Genomic DNA, 17577 nt, shown 5'->3' on the forward strand with positions numbered 1-17577 from the left:
ATTTATTTTGCTCTTGGCTTTTAGAGTTCCCTATCTGAAAGTACATCAAGTCTCTGTGGAGCTCTAACATCAATGCCACATTCTATGAAGCAAGGAAAATATAATATTTTTACAGTCGGTCTTTAAATCATTTTCTGACAACAAATCAATCTTACAAGAAGCCTTGTTGGTGTTATGAGTAAGAGAAGGAGAGATTTTGAGATTAAAGTGTAATAATAGTTTGCTGTCTCCACAAATTTGTCCTTTTGTGTATCAAACTGTTGCATTCTACTGCTGAGTTCTAATTAAGCCCCACCAATCAGATTTATGATAGTGCTAATAGGAAAAAGGATCGTATAATGCTGTTAATATGTGCTCTATAATTAACACTAATGGCAGTCGTGTGGTTGACTGCCCCTCACATCACCCTGAGAGCAGACCTGGAGGTGCAGGGTTTATAACCTGGGGAAGCACCACAGGTACTGAGGAACTGCCTATCTTGGCAATCAGCAAAAAGCTGGAGATGCTTCAGGAGTTGTTCCGGTCCACAGTGGTGCCCTTGGAATCATAGAATAGAATCATAGAATGGATTGGGTTGGAAAAGACCTCCAAGATCATTGAGTCCAACCCTTGGTCCAACTCCAGTCCCTTTACCAGATCATGGCACTCAGTGCCACGGCCAAGCTCAGCTGAAAAACCTCCAGGGATGGGGAATCCACCCCCCTCTCTGGGCAGCCCATTCCAATGCCCTGAGCCACAAGATCAGTGTCCTGCAACATGCTCATGGTCCTGCAATGTTGGTACCTGGGATTTTATGAGCTTGATGGTGGAAGCCAAGCAGGGAAAGAGCTCCCTGGAAGGTCCATGTTCCCTCCTGCAATCTGTAATCCTGCTGCTTTCCAGAGTACTTCATGGTGCCAGCTCCTGTGGAACCAGCTCTGTGCAGGTGAGATCCAAACCTGTGGGGAGCCCTTTTAAGCTGAAATACAGCTTTGACATTTGGATACTTGTGTCCACTAAACCCCCTAAGATTACGTTTTCCTCTCTAGGAGTGGTTTTAGTGGTTAAAACCAAACGGGGCCGTGACATTCTGTGTGCCCTAAATCATCGTTATTGTTTCACAAGGAGGTATTGCTCCTTCTCAAGGCCCATGGATAACATTCTCCTTAATTAGAAAAGTAGTGTTAGACCCCCACTCTCCAGGGGTGCAATTTATTGCCCAAGTGAAAGGCAATGAAAATCATTAAACCTTAAATCTCAGCCCTGACACAGAACACTCGACTACCTCAACCTTTTCCTCTCTGACCCAAACTGCCCTAAGCCCAACCAACCATTCCAGCCCTCTATGCAACCATTGTGTGTGTGTTTGCTACGTGATGTTTGTTTTATTTTTGCAGATGTAAATTTGAGGGCAAATCTGGGGAAGTTACAAAAAGTAGAGACACAAACAGGAACTGTGAAGTGATATATGCTCAGTGGTGAGAACTCGGAGTAAAACAGGATATTAACTGCAAGAAATGTGAAGTCCTAATTTCTCCCCAGCTCCCCAAATAGAAGGAGAGTGGAAATAAATGCTTCAAAGTAGGATATTCTTGGTGAATTAGAGTGAGTGTTTTCATTTTATCTTCCTAATAATGATTTAAGATGACTTTTGCATGAATTTAAGCACTATAAAGAAATGAAAGCCTGGGAGGAAGATGGTTCTGAGGAAGATTTCCATGATAAAATATTGAGAATGAATTTCAAAAGCATTTAAGTGACTTATAGCCTACATCTCCTGAACTTAAACTCTTAAGAGAAAACATTTTAAAGATGCCTGAGGGTGCAATTACGCTTTACAGCTGGAGCAGTCCTAACCATTCCCTTCCCTTTTTGTTCAGACTCCAGTCCAAGCTCTTCCTCAGTGCCCTGATCCAGCTTTTGATCTATCAGCCCCTGTGCAGGGTGAGTACAAACAGTTTAACCAGCAAAATTAGCAATTTCCCCAATGCAGGTCAGGAACTTGAGTCAGTTTAGCACCCCTGGAATATGCATGAGGGCAGGATGGGGTGACAGTTGGGTCAGCTCTTCAATGTGACCTCCTGAAACGTGTATCTTCACCAAGGAGCACAGAAATCAAACTTCCATTTTCCCAAAATTACTTTAGGAACTAAATGCTGATTTTATTTGATGCTTTTTTACCAAGCCTTTGGCTCTCTGAATCTCAGATCCTTTTGGGAATGAGACTCCACAGCATCACAGAATGAATTCTTATTTTTTCTAAGCCCTCTCTTGGCTGTTTCACAAGAATTTTGTGATGTCCCCATGCATTCCTGGTCACTCTCTCGCTGTGTCACGGACACCACATCCAGCTGTGTGTGACACCATGCCCTGCCTGCAGCTGTTCCCTGGGGATGAGCCCAGGAATGGGTCCGGGATAGACCAGGAACGGGTCTGGGACAGTCCAGGAATGGGTGTCTGGAACAGCCCAGGAATGGGTCTGGGACAGCCCAGGAATGGGTCTGGGACAGCTCAGGAATGGGTCTGGGACAGCTCAGGAATGGCCCAGGACAGTCCAGGAATGGGTCAGGACAGTCCAGGAATTGTTCAGGACAGCCCAGGAATGGGTCTGGGATAGCCCAGGAATGGGTGTCTGGGACAGCTCAGGAATGGGTCTGGGACAGCCCAGGAATGGCCCAGGACAGTTCAGGAATGGGTCAGGACAGCCCAGGAATGGGTCTGGGATAGCCCAGGAATGGGTCTGGGACAGCTCAGGAATGGGTGTGTGGGACAGCCCAGGAATGGGTGTCTGGGAAAGCCCAGGAATGGGTCTGGGACAGCCCAGGAATGGCCCAGGACAGTCCAGGAATGGGTCAGGACAGTCCAGGAATTGTTCAGGACAGCCCAGGAATGGGTCTGGGACAGCCCAGGAATGGTGTCTGGGACAGCCCAGGAATGGGTGTCTGGGACAGCCCAGGAATGGTGTCTGGGACAGCCCAGGAATGGGTCTGGGACAGCCCAGGAATGGCCCAGGACAGTCCAGGAATTGTTCAGGACAGCCCAGGAATGGGTGTCTGGAACAGCCCAGGAATGGGTCTGGGACAGCCCAGGAATGGGTGTCTGGGACAGCCCAGGAATGGCCCAGGACAGTCCAGGAATGGGTCAGGACAGTCCAGGAATTGTTCAGGACAGTCCAGGAATGGGTCTGGGATAGCCCAGGAATGGGTCTGGGACAGCTCAGGAATGGGTCTGGGATAGACCAGGAATGGATCTGGGACAACCCAGGAATGGGTCCGGGACAGAGCAGGAATGGATCTGGGACAACCCAGGAAAGCTCGGGAATGGCCTCAGGACAGCCCAGGAATGGGTCCGGGATAGCCCACGAATGGGTCTGGGACAGTCACAGAATGGGTCAGGATAGCCCAGGAATGGTCCAGGACAGACCAGGAATGGTCCAGGACAGTCCAGGAATGGACCAGGACAGCTCAGGAATGGGTCTGGGATGGACCAGGAATGGGTCAGGGACAGTCCAAGGACAGCCCAGGAATGGGTCCAGGACAGCCCAGTCACAGCCCCCGAATGGGTCCGGGACAGCCCAGGAATGGCCCTGGCACGCCCCAGGACCGGCCCCGCCATGGCCACCCCGCACGGTGGCACCAACCCCGATACATCCCCGGCACATCCCCGGGACAGCCTCGATACATCCCCGGGACAGCCTCGATACATTCCCCTCACAACCCCGGGACAGCCTCGATACCTCCCCGGCACAACCCGGCCCGGCCCCGCCCTCTGACCCGGAAAGAGTCCTGGCCGTGCCCCGGCAAGATGGCCGCGCCCAGGCAGAGAGGGTGAGGGCGGCGGAACAGCCCCGCCATGAGCGCCGCCCGCCCGGCCCGGGCGCTCGCAGGTACCGGGGCAGAGGGGCTGGAAAGGCGGCGGGGTCGGGGCGGCCCTGGGCAGCGATACCCGGAGGCGGCTTGTCCTGAGTGTGTCCTTGTGTGGATCCCTGTGTGTGTGTCCTGTATGGGGATCCCTGTGTGTGTGTGTCCTGTATGGGATCCCTGTGTGTGTGTCCTGTATGGGATCCCTGTGTGTGTGTGTCCTGTATGGGATCTCTGTGTGTGTGTGTCCTGTATGGGATCCCTGTGTGTGTGTCCTGTATGGGATCCGTGTGTGTGTGTCCTGTATGGGATCCCTGTGTGTGTGTCCTGTATGGGATCCCTGTGTGTGTGTCCTGTATGGGATCCCTGTGTGTGTGTGTGTCCTGTATGGGATCTGTGTGTGTGTGTCCTGTATGGGATCCCTGTGTGTGTGTGTCCTGTATGGGATCCCTCTGTGTGTGTGTGTGTCCTGTATGGGATCCCTGTGTGTGTGTCCTGTATGGGATCCCTGTGTGTGTGTCCCGTATGGGATCCCTGTGTGTGTGTGTCCCGTATGGGATCCCTGTGCGTGTGTGTCCCGTATGGGATCCCTGTGTGTGTGTCCTGTATGGGATCCCTCTGTGTGTGTGTGTGTCCTGTATGGGATCCCTGTGTGTGTGTGTCCTGTATGGGGATCCCTGTGTGTGTGTGTCCTGTTTGGGATCCCTGTGTGTGTGTGTCCCGTATGGGATCCCTGTGTGTGTGTGTCCTGTATGGGGATCCCTGTGCGTGTGTGTCCCGTATGGGATCCCTGCGCGTGTGTGTCCCGTATGGGATCCCTGTGTGTGTGTGTGTCCTGTATGGGATCCCTGTGTGTGTGTGTGTCCTGTATGGGATCCCTGTGTGTGTGTGTCCTTGTGTGGATCCCTGTGTGTGTGTCCTGTATGGGGATCCCTGTGTGTGTGTGTGTCCTGTATGGGATCCCTGTGCGTGTGTGTGTCCTGTATGGGGATCCCTGTGTGTGTGTGTGTCCTGTATGGGATCCCTGTGTGTGTGTGTCCTGTATGGGATCTGTGTGTGTGTGTGTGTCCTGTATGGGATCTGTGTGTGTGTGTGTGTCCTGTATGGGATCCCTGTGTGTGTGCCCTATATGGGATCCCTGTGTGTGTGTGTCCTGTATGGGATCCCTGTGTGTGTGTGCCCTATATGGGATCCCTGTGTGTGTGTGTCCTGTATGGGATCCCTGTGTGTGTGTCCTGTATGGGATCCCTCTGTGTGTGTATCCTGTATGGGATCCTTGTGTGTGTGTGTCATATATGGGAGATCCTTGTGTGTGTCTCTTTATGAAGGTCCTTTGTGTATTTCTGTCTGTATGGGGATCATTGTGTGTGTTCTATATGGGGGTCCCTTGTGTGTATCCCTCTGTTGGGGGATCCTTTGGGTGTCATTCTGTATGGGGATCCTTCTGTGTGTCCTTCTGTATGGGGTATCCTTGCATGTATCCCATTTTAGGGATTCCTTGTATGTGTCCCTCTGTATGGGAGATCCTTGTATATGTTATTCTATATGGGGATACTTGTTTATGTCCTGTATGAGGGTCCCTTGTGGGTATTCCTCTATATGGGAGATCCCTGTGTGTGTCCTTCTGTATGAGGGGTTGGACTCGATGATCTGAGAGGTCTTTTCCCTCCTTAATGACTCCACGATTCTATTATTCTCCGTCCTCAGGTCTTTCACCTGGAACAGCAAACATTTCTCCCCACCTGACCAGCCCTGAGTCCCATTTCTTGGGGTGTCCCATGTAACAGCTGAGACTAGACACTGAATTTGGAGCAAAGTCAGTGGCAGTGAATAAACTGGAATCTAACATTGCCTTTTTCCTTTTCTCCTCTCACCAGGGTTGTTTGTGTGGCGTCTGAAGGGCGCTGGCACAGGGCACATCCCGTGCCACTTCGTGCACCTCTGCCGGGTCACCAGCGACAGGTTGATTACATTTCAGTATTTTAACTTTCTCAAACGAATGGTAAGTCAGGGAGTGTATTTATCCCGTGTTTCTCATTCATCCCATGCCAAAATGGAGATTAGTTGATAAAAGCAGTTTTTTTCTTGCTTGGGTAATTCCAAGTGTCTCCTTTTTTCAGGGAATCAGAGTTAAAGTGCTTGTTATCTAAAACATCTGGGGCTGGAAGAAACCTGCCATAACAAGAACAGTTCTTGTGCTACAGACTGTCCTCTGCTTGGCAGAAATCTTCCTGGGCCTTTCAATCAGGACACTCATCTCTTGTTAAGAACCTTGAAACACAATTATTTTAAAATTGTTGTTTATAAAAATGCTATAAGAAAGTCACATTTTGGCCAGCACTCATCCAAGGGCTAAATGGAATCACTTGTGGAGGTGTGTTGTGAGTTAATCAGTTAATTTGAGTAAGAACTCCTGAGCTCGTTAAGTTAATGAGTTACTTTTATAGTGTGCTGTTAATTTTAGGTATTAAAAAGGGTGTAATTATCATTCAAACTGGTGAAATTGCATCTTCTTCTTTGACCAGTTATATCACATATAAATGGATGGTAGTAAAAGACTTGGCTCTGCCTGAGCTGTGTTCTCTTTGGAGCTTCATCTATGAAAGATGGATAAGACTGTCTTAGAGTGACTGCTTTGCCTGCAAGGAGAATGTACAGCTCTGAAGCAAGAGATGGAGATCTTTCCATGCATCTGGGGTTGCCACCACTTCTCAGATTCTTGTCTGTGCTCCTCGTTTGATGTGTATTCACCTCACTCATTTGGAGTTTCATATCTCTCTTAATCATTATAATTATTAGTGTGCACTTTAAACCAGGATTAGTTGAAAGCTCTGTCTTTTTATGCCTGTTGTGCTTGTAATATATAGACTGTTTTAGGAAAGAAAATAGAAAGGGGAAGCTAAATGTACTTTTTCTTATTCTGTGTTTATTTTGAGAGCCCTGAAAGAGAGCAAACCACTGTATCCTAATTTGCTGTTGAATGTATGTTCATTTGAACTCCTGTTGAAATTTGCTGTCTAGTTAATTGAGATAAAGCTTGGCATAAATAGTAATAATGTGGGAGATGATTTTATATCATAGGAGGTAAACTGTATTTTTTAGTATTTTTCTGATTGTTTTTTCATCTCTTAAAGATGCACAAGTTTAGTGCTTTTATTGGAGACTGGAATTGTTACAGACATTTGTTTTAGAGGTGAATTTTGTGCTGTCAAAGGTTTGGCTTGAGGATCTTGGAGGTCTTTTCCAACCTTAATAATTCAGGGATTCTGTGAGTTCATTAGTTCTAAATCCAATGATATTACCTGGTGGTTTTGAATATGAACCAAGGGTTTGCTATTGAAGCTAGGGGGGGGAAATAAATTTAACCAGAAGCAATTCTCCATGCTTAAGGAGACATTATTGAGGTAGCTGTGAGTTAAAAAGTTGTTTTTTGTAATATCTTTACCAACTTCAGAAGCCTTTTTGCATGTGAAGTAAGTGCTTGAAATGCAAGCAAACTCAGTTGTGTCATTGCTGGAAGTAATTCTCCTAACAATGATAATGTTATAGCAATAATACTGGTGATGTTGACATTGTAAAATGGATGCAAATATCTTCTTAACTATTCATTTTAATATTTCTCATTGTATTTAGTATGTAACTCAGTGCAACAAAGACCTCAGCCAACGAGCCAAACCCAAGTCCGATCCGGTTGTGTCTCCTTTCCATGAGCATCAGCAGCTGGATCAGGAAAAAAAGGTTATACATGAGATTAGCCCAATTTCACCTGTTCATCAACCTTGGCCTGAGACATCAAGGAGAAATGAGCTGAGGGAAGTGAAGTCAGCTGGAGAAACTGAAGCCTCAGTCACATCAGTGAGAGCAGAAGCCAGAGAAGACAGACAATGGAAGGAAATGAAGCTGCGGCTGGATGAGCTGCCAGGAATTTTGGCACGCTTGTCCAAAATCAAGCTTACAGGTATCACTGGTCTCTTTTTTATCACTTCTGTGAAGCTTGTTTGATAGCAGAGTTCTTTAGGATGTTACTGGTACATAGAATCATAGAATCACAGAATCAGTTGGGTTGGAAAAGACCTCCAAGAGCATCAAGTCCAACCCTTGGTCCAGCTCCAGTCCCTTTACCAGATCATGGCACTCAGTGCCACGGCCAAGCTCAGGTTAAAAACCTCCAGGGATGGGGAATCCACCCCCTCTCTGGGCAGCCCATTCCAATGCCTGAGCACTCTCTCTGCAAAGAATTTCTTTCTGCTCTCCAACTTCAATTTCCCCTGGCAGAGCTTGAGCCCATCGTGCCCCCTTGTCCTATTGCTGAGTGCCTGGGAGAAGAGACCAACCCCCACCTGGCCACAACTTCCCTTCAGGCAGTTGCAGACAGTGCTGAGGTCACCTCTGAGCCTCCTCTTCTCCAGGCTGAACACCCCCAGCTCCCTCAGCCTCTCCCCACAGCACTTGTGCTCCAGTCCCTTCTCCAGCCTCGTTGCTCTTCTCTGGCCCCGCTCCAACCCCTCAATCTCTTTCCTCAACTGAGGGGCCCAGAACTGAACACAACACTCAAGGTGTGGCCTCCCCAAGGCAGAGTCCAGGGGAAGGGTCACTGCCCTGGGCCTGCTGGCCACGCTGGTTTGGATCCAGGCCAGGATCCCGTTGGCCATAGTGTAGTTTTTTACCTGATAATTCCCACTTTCCTGATACAAAGTATTTGGGTCAATTCCATTGAACGTGTGCTGGGCAAATTATTTCGTGGAAGCATTTATCAGTTTTCCCATTACATTTGTTTAAAAACAATGAGGAAGATCTTGCATCCTGTCATCAGCTAGCTTTGGGAAATCATAAGCAGCACATATTAGTACAAAAAGTACACTGAAACTGGGTTAGGAAGTGAATTTACAAATACTGTATTCAGTATTTAAAGTTGTCTTGCTTATGTTTACCAGTGTTCTGTCTTATTTACATACCTTTCACTTTAGTACTGCTTGTGAAATTAGTATTAAAAGTCCCAACAAACAATCCAAACAGTTTTTCTGTATTGCAAAGGAAAATATTTGAGTCTGGCCAATAGTATTTTATAAAACAAGATATAAGTTTGTTTTCAGTGATAGTGTTGTCTCTTCCAACCAGCGTTTTGTTAAGCAGATCCTTTGCAGCCTTAAATACATTTTTCCCTTGTTCTAGTAGTGATACTTGACAACTATAAATTATTCCTTTGCCAATAAGTGGTGCTATATGTACTTTTATTACTAAGGAAACTCTAATGGTTTTATCAAAGCCTTACATCTTGTCTGTATGAAGTCCAAGAACAGAAATGTAATTTCCTAAGTCCCTACTTTGGTGCTCTCTCCAGTGGGTGAAATGAATTCCTGATAATATGACTGTTCTTTGCCATAACAATTTGTTATAATAAAAATCCTGAGTTCAGTTTACTTTTTTAAACTTTTTGTCTTGCAATATATAAGTTTTCATTGTTTGTTTCTTCATGGAAAAATTGTGCTGACCACACAGAGTGTAGAATGGTCATTTACATTTTCATCTCAGTATTGATGAGACATCTCATCTTTTGGACTTGGCACAGCTGATCTTGTCTGTACATCCACATTTTCTTCCTCATTGTTTTTAAAAAAAACTCGGGGCATTTATATTGTGCTGGTAAAGAGTTTGATGAGATGAAACCATGTCTTTTGATGCTGTACCATGCCAATTTTACATAATAGCCTTGGCAAATTCAAATTTAGGTGTATGAAGCTCTCACTAGCACATTCAGCACTTATCAGGATTATTTGCAGCAGCTTTGTGGCACATCCAACCTTAATTATTGTGCCATCTTTATATTAAACAAGTCTTGCCTTTTTCTCCCCCACTCTGTTCAGTTTTAGTAGTGTTTTGTTTCTGTTGGGCTCACCATGGACAACTTTTAAGTGCTGCATGAACAGTTACCTCTTCTGGCATATTTTCAGTGAGGTGATTTTATTTAAGTGGCACTTGAAAGCTGTGCCAGCTATTGAGATAGAACTACATTTAAAAATCTCACCAGATCCAGAAATGAAAAGTTAAAGTGCCACAATTAAGGGACCAGAGAGAGAGAAAATGAACTATTGCTTTAAGCACTTGAATTGTTTGTTCTTGTGTTTGCTGATATTCCTGACAGGAATGCTCAGTGCTAGTACCACATCCAAGTGTTGCTGGTGCTCCTCAAAACAGGAGTGTCAACAACTGCAGCATGATGCCAGAGTGCCATTTTTGGGAGAAAACAATTTGATGTGATACATTTTGTGTTGCTGCAAAACTCTTCAGCAGTTTCTGGCAGGCTCTTTTAAATGCAAAAGGCAATTTTGGTAGGCAAGCACCACTCTGGATTTAAAATAGGATGTCGAAGGCAAAGGTTAAAGAATTTCATTCCCTTCAGGGCTGTTGTTTTGAGATGTAAATTTATCTGCTAATTTCTGAACAGCTGTAGAATATTTAATCCAACTTGCAAGCATGTGGGGGAAGGAGCTGTGTCTGTAGCATGTCTCAGTCTGCTCTTCTGGAACCAGAGTTCTTGATCCAACGTGTGTGGTAAGCTTTGTACCTGTTCAGCAGGTATAGAGAGAGACAAAAAACCCCTCAGCTTCTTTTCTCATTGTGATCTTTATGTATTTAGTGTGGAGATTTTTTGGATGTGAAAAGAATAAGTTGGATGAAGAGGGGTTTGTAGGAGGGGAGTTCTGTTGGTTTTGTTGATCGTGGGGTACCATAAGAGAGGAGCCAGAATAATCCTGGGTATAGTATAGCAAGGAAACAGAATTAGCTTATTTTTCACCATTTAGACAAATTATATATTCTGTAAAGAATATGGTGGTGTAGTTCTTATATTTTTTAAAAATAAGAATAAATTTAAGTTACAAATGACACACAACTCAGTTCCTTTCGCCCATGAAGTTCTGATAGATCTCATATCCTGTGTGGGGTTTTTGGCAGACTCTTTATTTATACCTTTTAGAGTATGAAATAACAAAAAAACAAACTCTGCATTATGCTAAAATGGGACTTCCTTATGCTGCTGCTGAAGGAAAGGGATTGTTTGTTTGTATTCTGAACTGTACTTCACCTTTGAAAGGAAATGAGTTGAGCTATTTCCATACCCTCCTGCTCCATGTAAACTGCAGCTCTTGTGACTCTGCCATTAGAAGCTCTGACTGAGAAACAGGAATAGATTTTTGTTTATATTCTTTTGCCATAGAAAACAATTAGAGAACTTCTAATTGCTTCTCTCATAATCTACCTTTTAGGGTTCAGTTTGCATCCATTTGCATCCTGTGTGGTGTTCTGTGTTGGCTGCCCTCTCAACAGCTGTGTCCTGCCATCCAGGCTCTTGGAAAGTTAATGCTTCTGTCTGAGAGCTTTTCAGAATTATAAATGTCATTGTTTTCAACTTGATCCTAAAGTTTATCTGTCATGTAACCTAAAATAGGAGAGAGACACAAGGTATGGGAATGGGAGGAAATTCCAGTGAGTTGTAATGCACACACGTTAAGAATTTCAGGTTGTCTCAAATGTAACTTGAAGTTTAGATTTAGGTAATGTTGTCCCTGGGGATCACAGTGAAAATTCAGATGAGGTGTGTGCAAACCCACAGGAAAATCAAAGCTGGGTTTTTAATGTGGGAGAACTGTGATAAAGGCATGGAATGAATAATGCTGAGTGTTCCCTTAGATATTCCTCTAGAGTTTGTGAACATTTCCTTGGTTTTGCTCCTGTGGTATGTTGGTCTTTCAGTGAGGACAACCAGATAGACCCAGAGCAGCTGTGGCTGCCCCATCCCTGGAAGTGTCCCAGGCCAGGTTGGACAGGGCTTGGAGCAACCTGGGCTGGTGGGAGGTGTCCCTGCCCATGGCAGGGGGTGACACTGGATGGTCTTCAAGGTCCCTTCCAACCCAAACCATTCCATGTTTCTGTGTGTTTAGGAATGACTGGACATGGCACTCAGTGCCCTGATCTACCTGACCAGGTGGTGTTCAGCCAAAGGCTGGGCTCGATGTTCTCAGAGGTCTCTTCCAACCTAATTGAACCTGTGCTTCTGTGATTGTGCAGCACTTGTCCAACATGGATCAACATGGGTAGACAAATATGGTATTTTATGAGCATCTTCAGTGTTGGAGATTGAACTACAGCTTTTTTCTTTTGTGCCTTCTTGTAAGAAAATCACCCTGTCTCTTGTACTAGAGAAAGCTGGAGTTTATTGGATGTGTTGCCTCTGTATGGATTTGTGTCTGTGCAATAGTGATGCTTTAGCACAGATGTGCTAACTGGAATTCAGAAGCCTGAGATTCTGGATACTGATTTAAGATGTGATTATGCACATCCTGCTTCATCTCTGGTCTTTTTTGTGTTGGTGACACAAAGATGATGCAGATCCAGCTTTTCATAATGAGTCTTGAGTGTTACAAAACAACAAGGGATAAATAAGGGGCCTGTGTTGTGTTTGTAGGTTAAAAACCTGGTAAGAGTCACTCTAGTGAAAAATCCATTTGCTCTAGTGGAGTTCCAGTATGTTCCCACTTTATTCTGGAATAATAGGATTTATTATGGCATTTATTCTTTAAATGATAACTTTAATATAACCAGAAACTTGGACAAAGATTTATAAGTAGATATTGTTCTGACTATTACTACTCTACATTTATTCTCAGTTCTAAATATATTTCATATATTTGTCAAAGTAGTTCTCATTTTGTGATTAATAAACCAGTAACTGTTATCTTTGTTATCACATCAAAGAAACAAAAGCTGAGCAGTGGTGGCTTCCTGGCAATTTGTTTTCCAAGCTACAAGAAAAACTAATGAAATAAAAATAAACTGTTATTACATTTTATTTTTAGCAGAGCTTTGTAAAATTGTTGCATGGTAAGAAGAGATTATCTGCTCTCTTTGTAATATTGCAGTTGAATATGATATGATATGTTATATGATATGTTATATGTTATATGATATGTTATATGATATGATATGATATGATATAAAGACTTGTTCCAGTCATCCCAAATCTAAGTTTGCTTCAGGAGTTCTCCCTTCTTTAGTGAGCAGGTTACACTCTGCTTCAAAGCTGAGATGAGAAAGGACACATTGGTCAGGGGTGTAGCACTGATAGTGCTGCTACACTTGGCTTTCCAGAAACCAAAGTGGGAAAACTTTGGAAGGAAAATTCCAGCTACTTTCCTTCAAGGACTTTATAAACACTTGCAGCAAAAGAGTGAAATTTTTTCTTAAATGGAAGTAAAAGTGCATTTGCTTTTGTCCTTCCTGTCCTATGATATATCATCAGTACAGGAATAGAAGGGAATTCTAAAGCAGAATTGATTTGCTTTGGCTTTTCATGGTTTTATTTTGGCTTGACTACTTTTTAATAGGAGGTAAGGAAAATATGGGAAAGTGTTTCACGTGCTATAAATGCAAATACAGGGATTTATAAAGGCAGATCACATTGGGATGGAGTGGAAAAGGAATGTAAAAAACACACTAGAATTTTTGCCTGTATTTTTATGCCAGAAACATTCAAATTCACTCTTTGCCACCAATCCATTAGCATTTTCTTTTTTCATTTACATTGAGATGGGAGACAAATGTCCCCTGTTCATTTTTGTTAAAGCTAAAAATGTTTAAAAGACCGAAAATTGGGTTTAGGCTGAGATCATAAGTTTAAATCTTGGCCTCTTTTTGAAGAGTGTGTCGAATGCCAAGTCTCATCAAGCCTTGAAAGGATCGATTCCATCTATTATGCAATAAGGTGAAGTTAATTTGGCCCTAAAGCACTAAACTAACAGGGATTAAAAAACAAACAGAGTCAATGACCTCATTCCCTTGATGTGATCTCAATTAAATACACTTTTCCTCCATGAGGGAAGTTAAAGAGTAAATTATTGCTTCCACAGTTAAAGAAAATAAACTTCCCAATCCAAAGGGAGCGTTTTCCTATTTACTGCTCATGTGTTGCATTGGAATATCTGGGCAGTGAGGGAAGCAGGGAATGCCTGGTGTGCAAACCCTGCCCAGCCAACAGAAATACCTGCCTTAATGGCATGTGGGAGAGGATGGACTGCAACCTTTTAAATGAGCTCCTGATAAGTCACGCTGAAATGACTGGCTGAAATTAATCTGGAGAAATCAATGGGGACTTTAATTAGTGCTGTGGCTGTACAGTATTAGAATTTCTGTGGGGTCAGGGGGGTGGTAATGTTACAGAAACTGTTTGCCAATCCTCTCCACCTTTCTTCTCCACTAAATGAGCTGGTGTTTTCCCATAATAAATTGGTGTAAAGTGCTCCCTAAGATAAGTTTTAATTAAATTCTTGTCTGGGAATGAGCGTGTGATTTATTATGCAAAAAAATGAATGTAATCACTCTTAGAAATGCAAACGCCACCGTTCGCTGTCATTTGCAGTGCATTTTTTAACCCTCTCACTTGGGCATTTCATGTTTTCCTGTGCACTCTACTAAGAAGTCTGGGAGCTAAGATGCTGTTGTATTTATATAATAAATGGGGTTCAGTCTTTCAGAGCAATCAGTACCTTCAGGTCTGTGTGTCTGGTGGGGCAGCAGAATCTGAGGTTATTTCAGAGCTGCTCAGAGGGTAAAACTCTGTCAGAGATCCACTGTGTTTTGGAACTAGCCATAAAATAGGCTAAATAATTAATACTTATATTATATATATTCTCATAATGATATTCGGTCACCAATGGATTTTAGTAGTTAGAGAAAAGTTTTGGTGACAAGCAAGTTTTCGTCACTGTGTTTTTAGGATTAAATCCTAAGGTTCTTATGCAGGCATGGCTCTTAAACTGAGCATTTTGCATCCTTGCTGTCAGGTCTCTGCCATGACATTTAGTTTTTCATCTCAAGTAATGCTGCTTAATAGATAATCCAGGTATTTTCAGTCAGCAAACATTATTTATTTGTATTTAACTTCAGACAAACAGGAGACTTTGTAGGACTCAGGAAGATAAGAACATTTTTGATGCCTTGGTTTGAGCTGAGTTTGGGAACATGTAATTTCATGCAGAATATAATTTAAATACTTTCTGTCTAATAACTATTAATTTCAGATTGTAAGACTCAGGGTCATGAGCCAGATATTCCATGAGTGTGCTGACTGTTACAGTATAAGGCATTTGCCATGTCATATTATTTCTTGCCAAAAGGGAGGTTCACGAGCCCTGTTATTTGGCTAATTACAATATGAGGATTGAGAGTCAGATCACTTTCATTTTAAAGATGTGATTTGCAGTATAACTAAAGTTATAATTTTGGATGACAAAACTGAAATGGATTTTTAAGAATCCACACAAATTTTCAAGCCTTTAGGTGTTGCTGTGTCCATGTGGTGATGTGATTGTGCCTTCAGCCCAAAGTGGGCAATTCAAGTGGGAGCAGAGATTGAGCAGTAAAGTTACTGCACCAACATGCCCTGAGTCTCTTTGGCTCTGCCCTGCTTGAATTCCTGTTTTCATTTGATACGAAACATCTATTTCAGTCGGGGATTTTTCTTACTGTTCTCCCTTGTTACAGACTCTGCAGTGATGGGTGAGTTGCTGGAACAAACACATGTCCTGTATGTGTTGAGTGGGGCAGTTTGGTCCTGTAACACCTCCATAAAATAGGGAATGCAGAGACAAAAGTGAGTCTCATTTGACTCTTGGCTTTTTGGTTACCCTCACCTTTCCCTGTTGCAGGAGATGCTTTGCAAAGGTTAAGGACTCATTCCAGAGCTTTCCATCCCACAGCTGTTGCTGTTTAAGTTCTTTTCTACCTCATTTTCTACCTTTTGGTTACCCACCAAACCTCAGTTTGGAGTACATCCTTTTATTATTTAAAAAAAATTATAAACAACTAAGGTTGAGGGTGAAAAATACAGAATTTGGAGGACAATCAACTGGCAGGAGCTCAGATGTTGAACAAAGTGTGAACAAAGTGATGTCTCAGCCAGCAGAGCTCAGCCTGCTCAGATGGAAAAACTTAATTTCATCAGGATAACTTGTCCTATGGAATGTTTGCTCAGAATATTCTGTGAAGCTTTTTATTCTAACCTCTTCTACTAATATGCTGATGGTTCTGCTTTTCTTGTTTTATCCCTGACAGTTCTGATTTTTTACTTCTTTAGGGAGAGTATTAATATTAATTGCATCGAGTTCCTGGAGCTACTGTGATCTGAAGAAATAGCAAAAACTTAATCTGCACAAGGGTTCTTGCAGGGTTTGAAGGCCTTAATTGTGGTGTTGTGCCCAAAGGAGGTGGTTTGGTGCTCTGACTGTGTCTCCCCTGTGTTGCAGCCCTGGTTGTCAGCACTGCATCTGCTGGCTTTGCCATGGCCCCGGTCCCTTTTGACCTCACCTGTTTCCTGCTCGCCTCCCTTGGAACTGGCCTGGCATCCTGTGCTGCCAACTCCATCAACCAGGTCAGTCCATCTTCACCTACAGCAAACTGGTGTTGTCCTGGCTCCTGAAACTCTGCCAGGGAGTGTGACTGGATGGCTGGGATTGCTGTGCCTTCAGCTGCTGTGGGAGCTCTGAGCTGCTAAAACTGACACCACAAAAGGAGTGTGTGCCCAGGAATTCAAGGGGAGTTGCTAGGGACAGTGTGTTTGTGCAGAATGGAGCTGATGAGGTTTTAAGCCTCCCAATAATAATGTTTATCTTGGTAATACCAAGCCTGGGTCACTGGAAGTGTCAGGGGAAGAACTGGGTAATTGGAGTGTAAGAATAGCCAGTGGGGCTCCAGCCTTACAGGGCTGGTGCTGTGGATGTGTTATTGCATGACCTTGTTGGATCTGTGTAAAAAGTGGCTCAGATCACCTCTAAATGTCAGTACTGGGACTTTCATAGAATCATAGAATGGACTGGGTTGGAAAAGACCTCCGAGATCATCAAGTCCAACCCTTGGTCCAACTCCAGTCCCTTTACCAGATCATGGCACTCAGTGCCACGGCCAAGCTCAGCTTAAAAACCTCCAGGGATGGGGAATCCACCCCCTCTCTGGGCAGCCCATTCCAATGCCTGAGCACTCTCTCTGCAAAGAAGTTTTTTCTGCTCTCCAATTTCCCCTGGCAGAGCTTGAGCCCCTCGTGCCCCCTTGTCCTATTGCTGAGTGCCTGGGAGAAGAGACCAACCCCCACCTGGCCAGAACGTCCCTTCAGGGAGTTCCAGACAGTGCTGAGGTCACCTCTGAGCCTCCTCTTCTCCAGGCTAAACACCCCCAGCTCCCTCAGCCTCTCCCCACAGCACTTGTGCTCCAGTCCCTTCTCCAGCCTCGTTGCTCTTCTCTGGCCCTGCTGCAATCAGGGTATCTCCTGCACATCTACAGAATGTCCTGAAAACCTCTGTCATGGGGATGTTGTTCCATGATGATGTTCCAGGTGCCTGAACTTGAGCTTCCTGGCTTGTGTCTGTGGAACTTGATGCTGCTGTCAGCTCCTCTGCTCTCCAGTTATGAAGCAGAGTAGCTGTCAGGCTCTTCCTACATCCCTAACTAGTCAACAGGTAACAGCCCTTGTGCTGAACAGAGTTACAAAGCACAGCAGCCACTGTCCCTCTCAGTTGTAAACATGGCCTGAAAAAAGAAGGTGCAGTAGCAGCAGCACTTTTGATAGCACTCCATGTTTTCAGCCATCACTTGTGAGTCCTGAGACCCCACTTATGGAGGTTTCCTGTGTTCCACATCCTGGACTCACTTTGATTGAGTTGGGCTCTGATGTTTACACCTTGGAACACCT

General features: G+C 44.2%; 1 protein-coding gene across 1 annotated transcript in view; it reads left to right on the forward strand.

The window, feature by feature from the left end:
• The first annotated feature begins 3767 nt into the window (after window positions 1-3767).
• Window positions 3768-17577, forward strand: part of COX10 (cytochrome c oxidase assembly factor heme A:farnesyltransferase COX10) — a 113838-nt gene continuing 100028 nt past the window's right edge. Inside the window, exons 1-4 of the mRNA XM_071573810.1 lie at window positions 3768-3865; window positions 5717-5841; window positions 7473-7797; window positions 16139-16263. Coding sequence (XP_071429911.1) covers window positions 3832-3865; window positions 5717-5841; window positions 7473-7797; window positions 16139-16263 — 609 coding nt within the window. The 5' untranslated portion in view covers window positions 3768-3831. The remainder of the gene's footprint in view (window positions 3866-5716; window positions 5842-7472; window positions 7798-16138; window positions 16264-17577) is intronic.

Source organism: Pithys albifrons, chromosome 19 (genome assembly GCF_047495875.1).
Source record: "Pithys albifrons albifrons isolate INPA30051 chromosome 19, PitAlb_v1, whole genome shotgun sequence".
NCBI classification, from domain to species: Eukaryota; Metazoa; Chordata; class Aves; order Passeriformes; family Thamnophilidae; genus Pithys; species Pithys albifrons.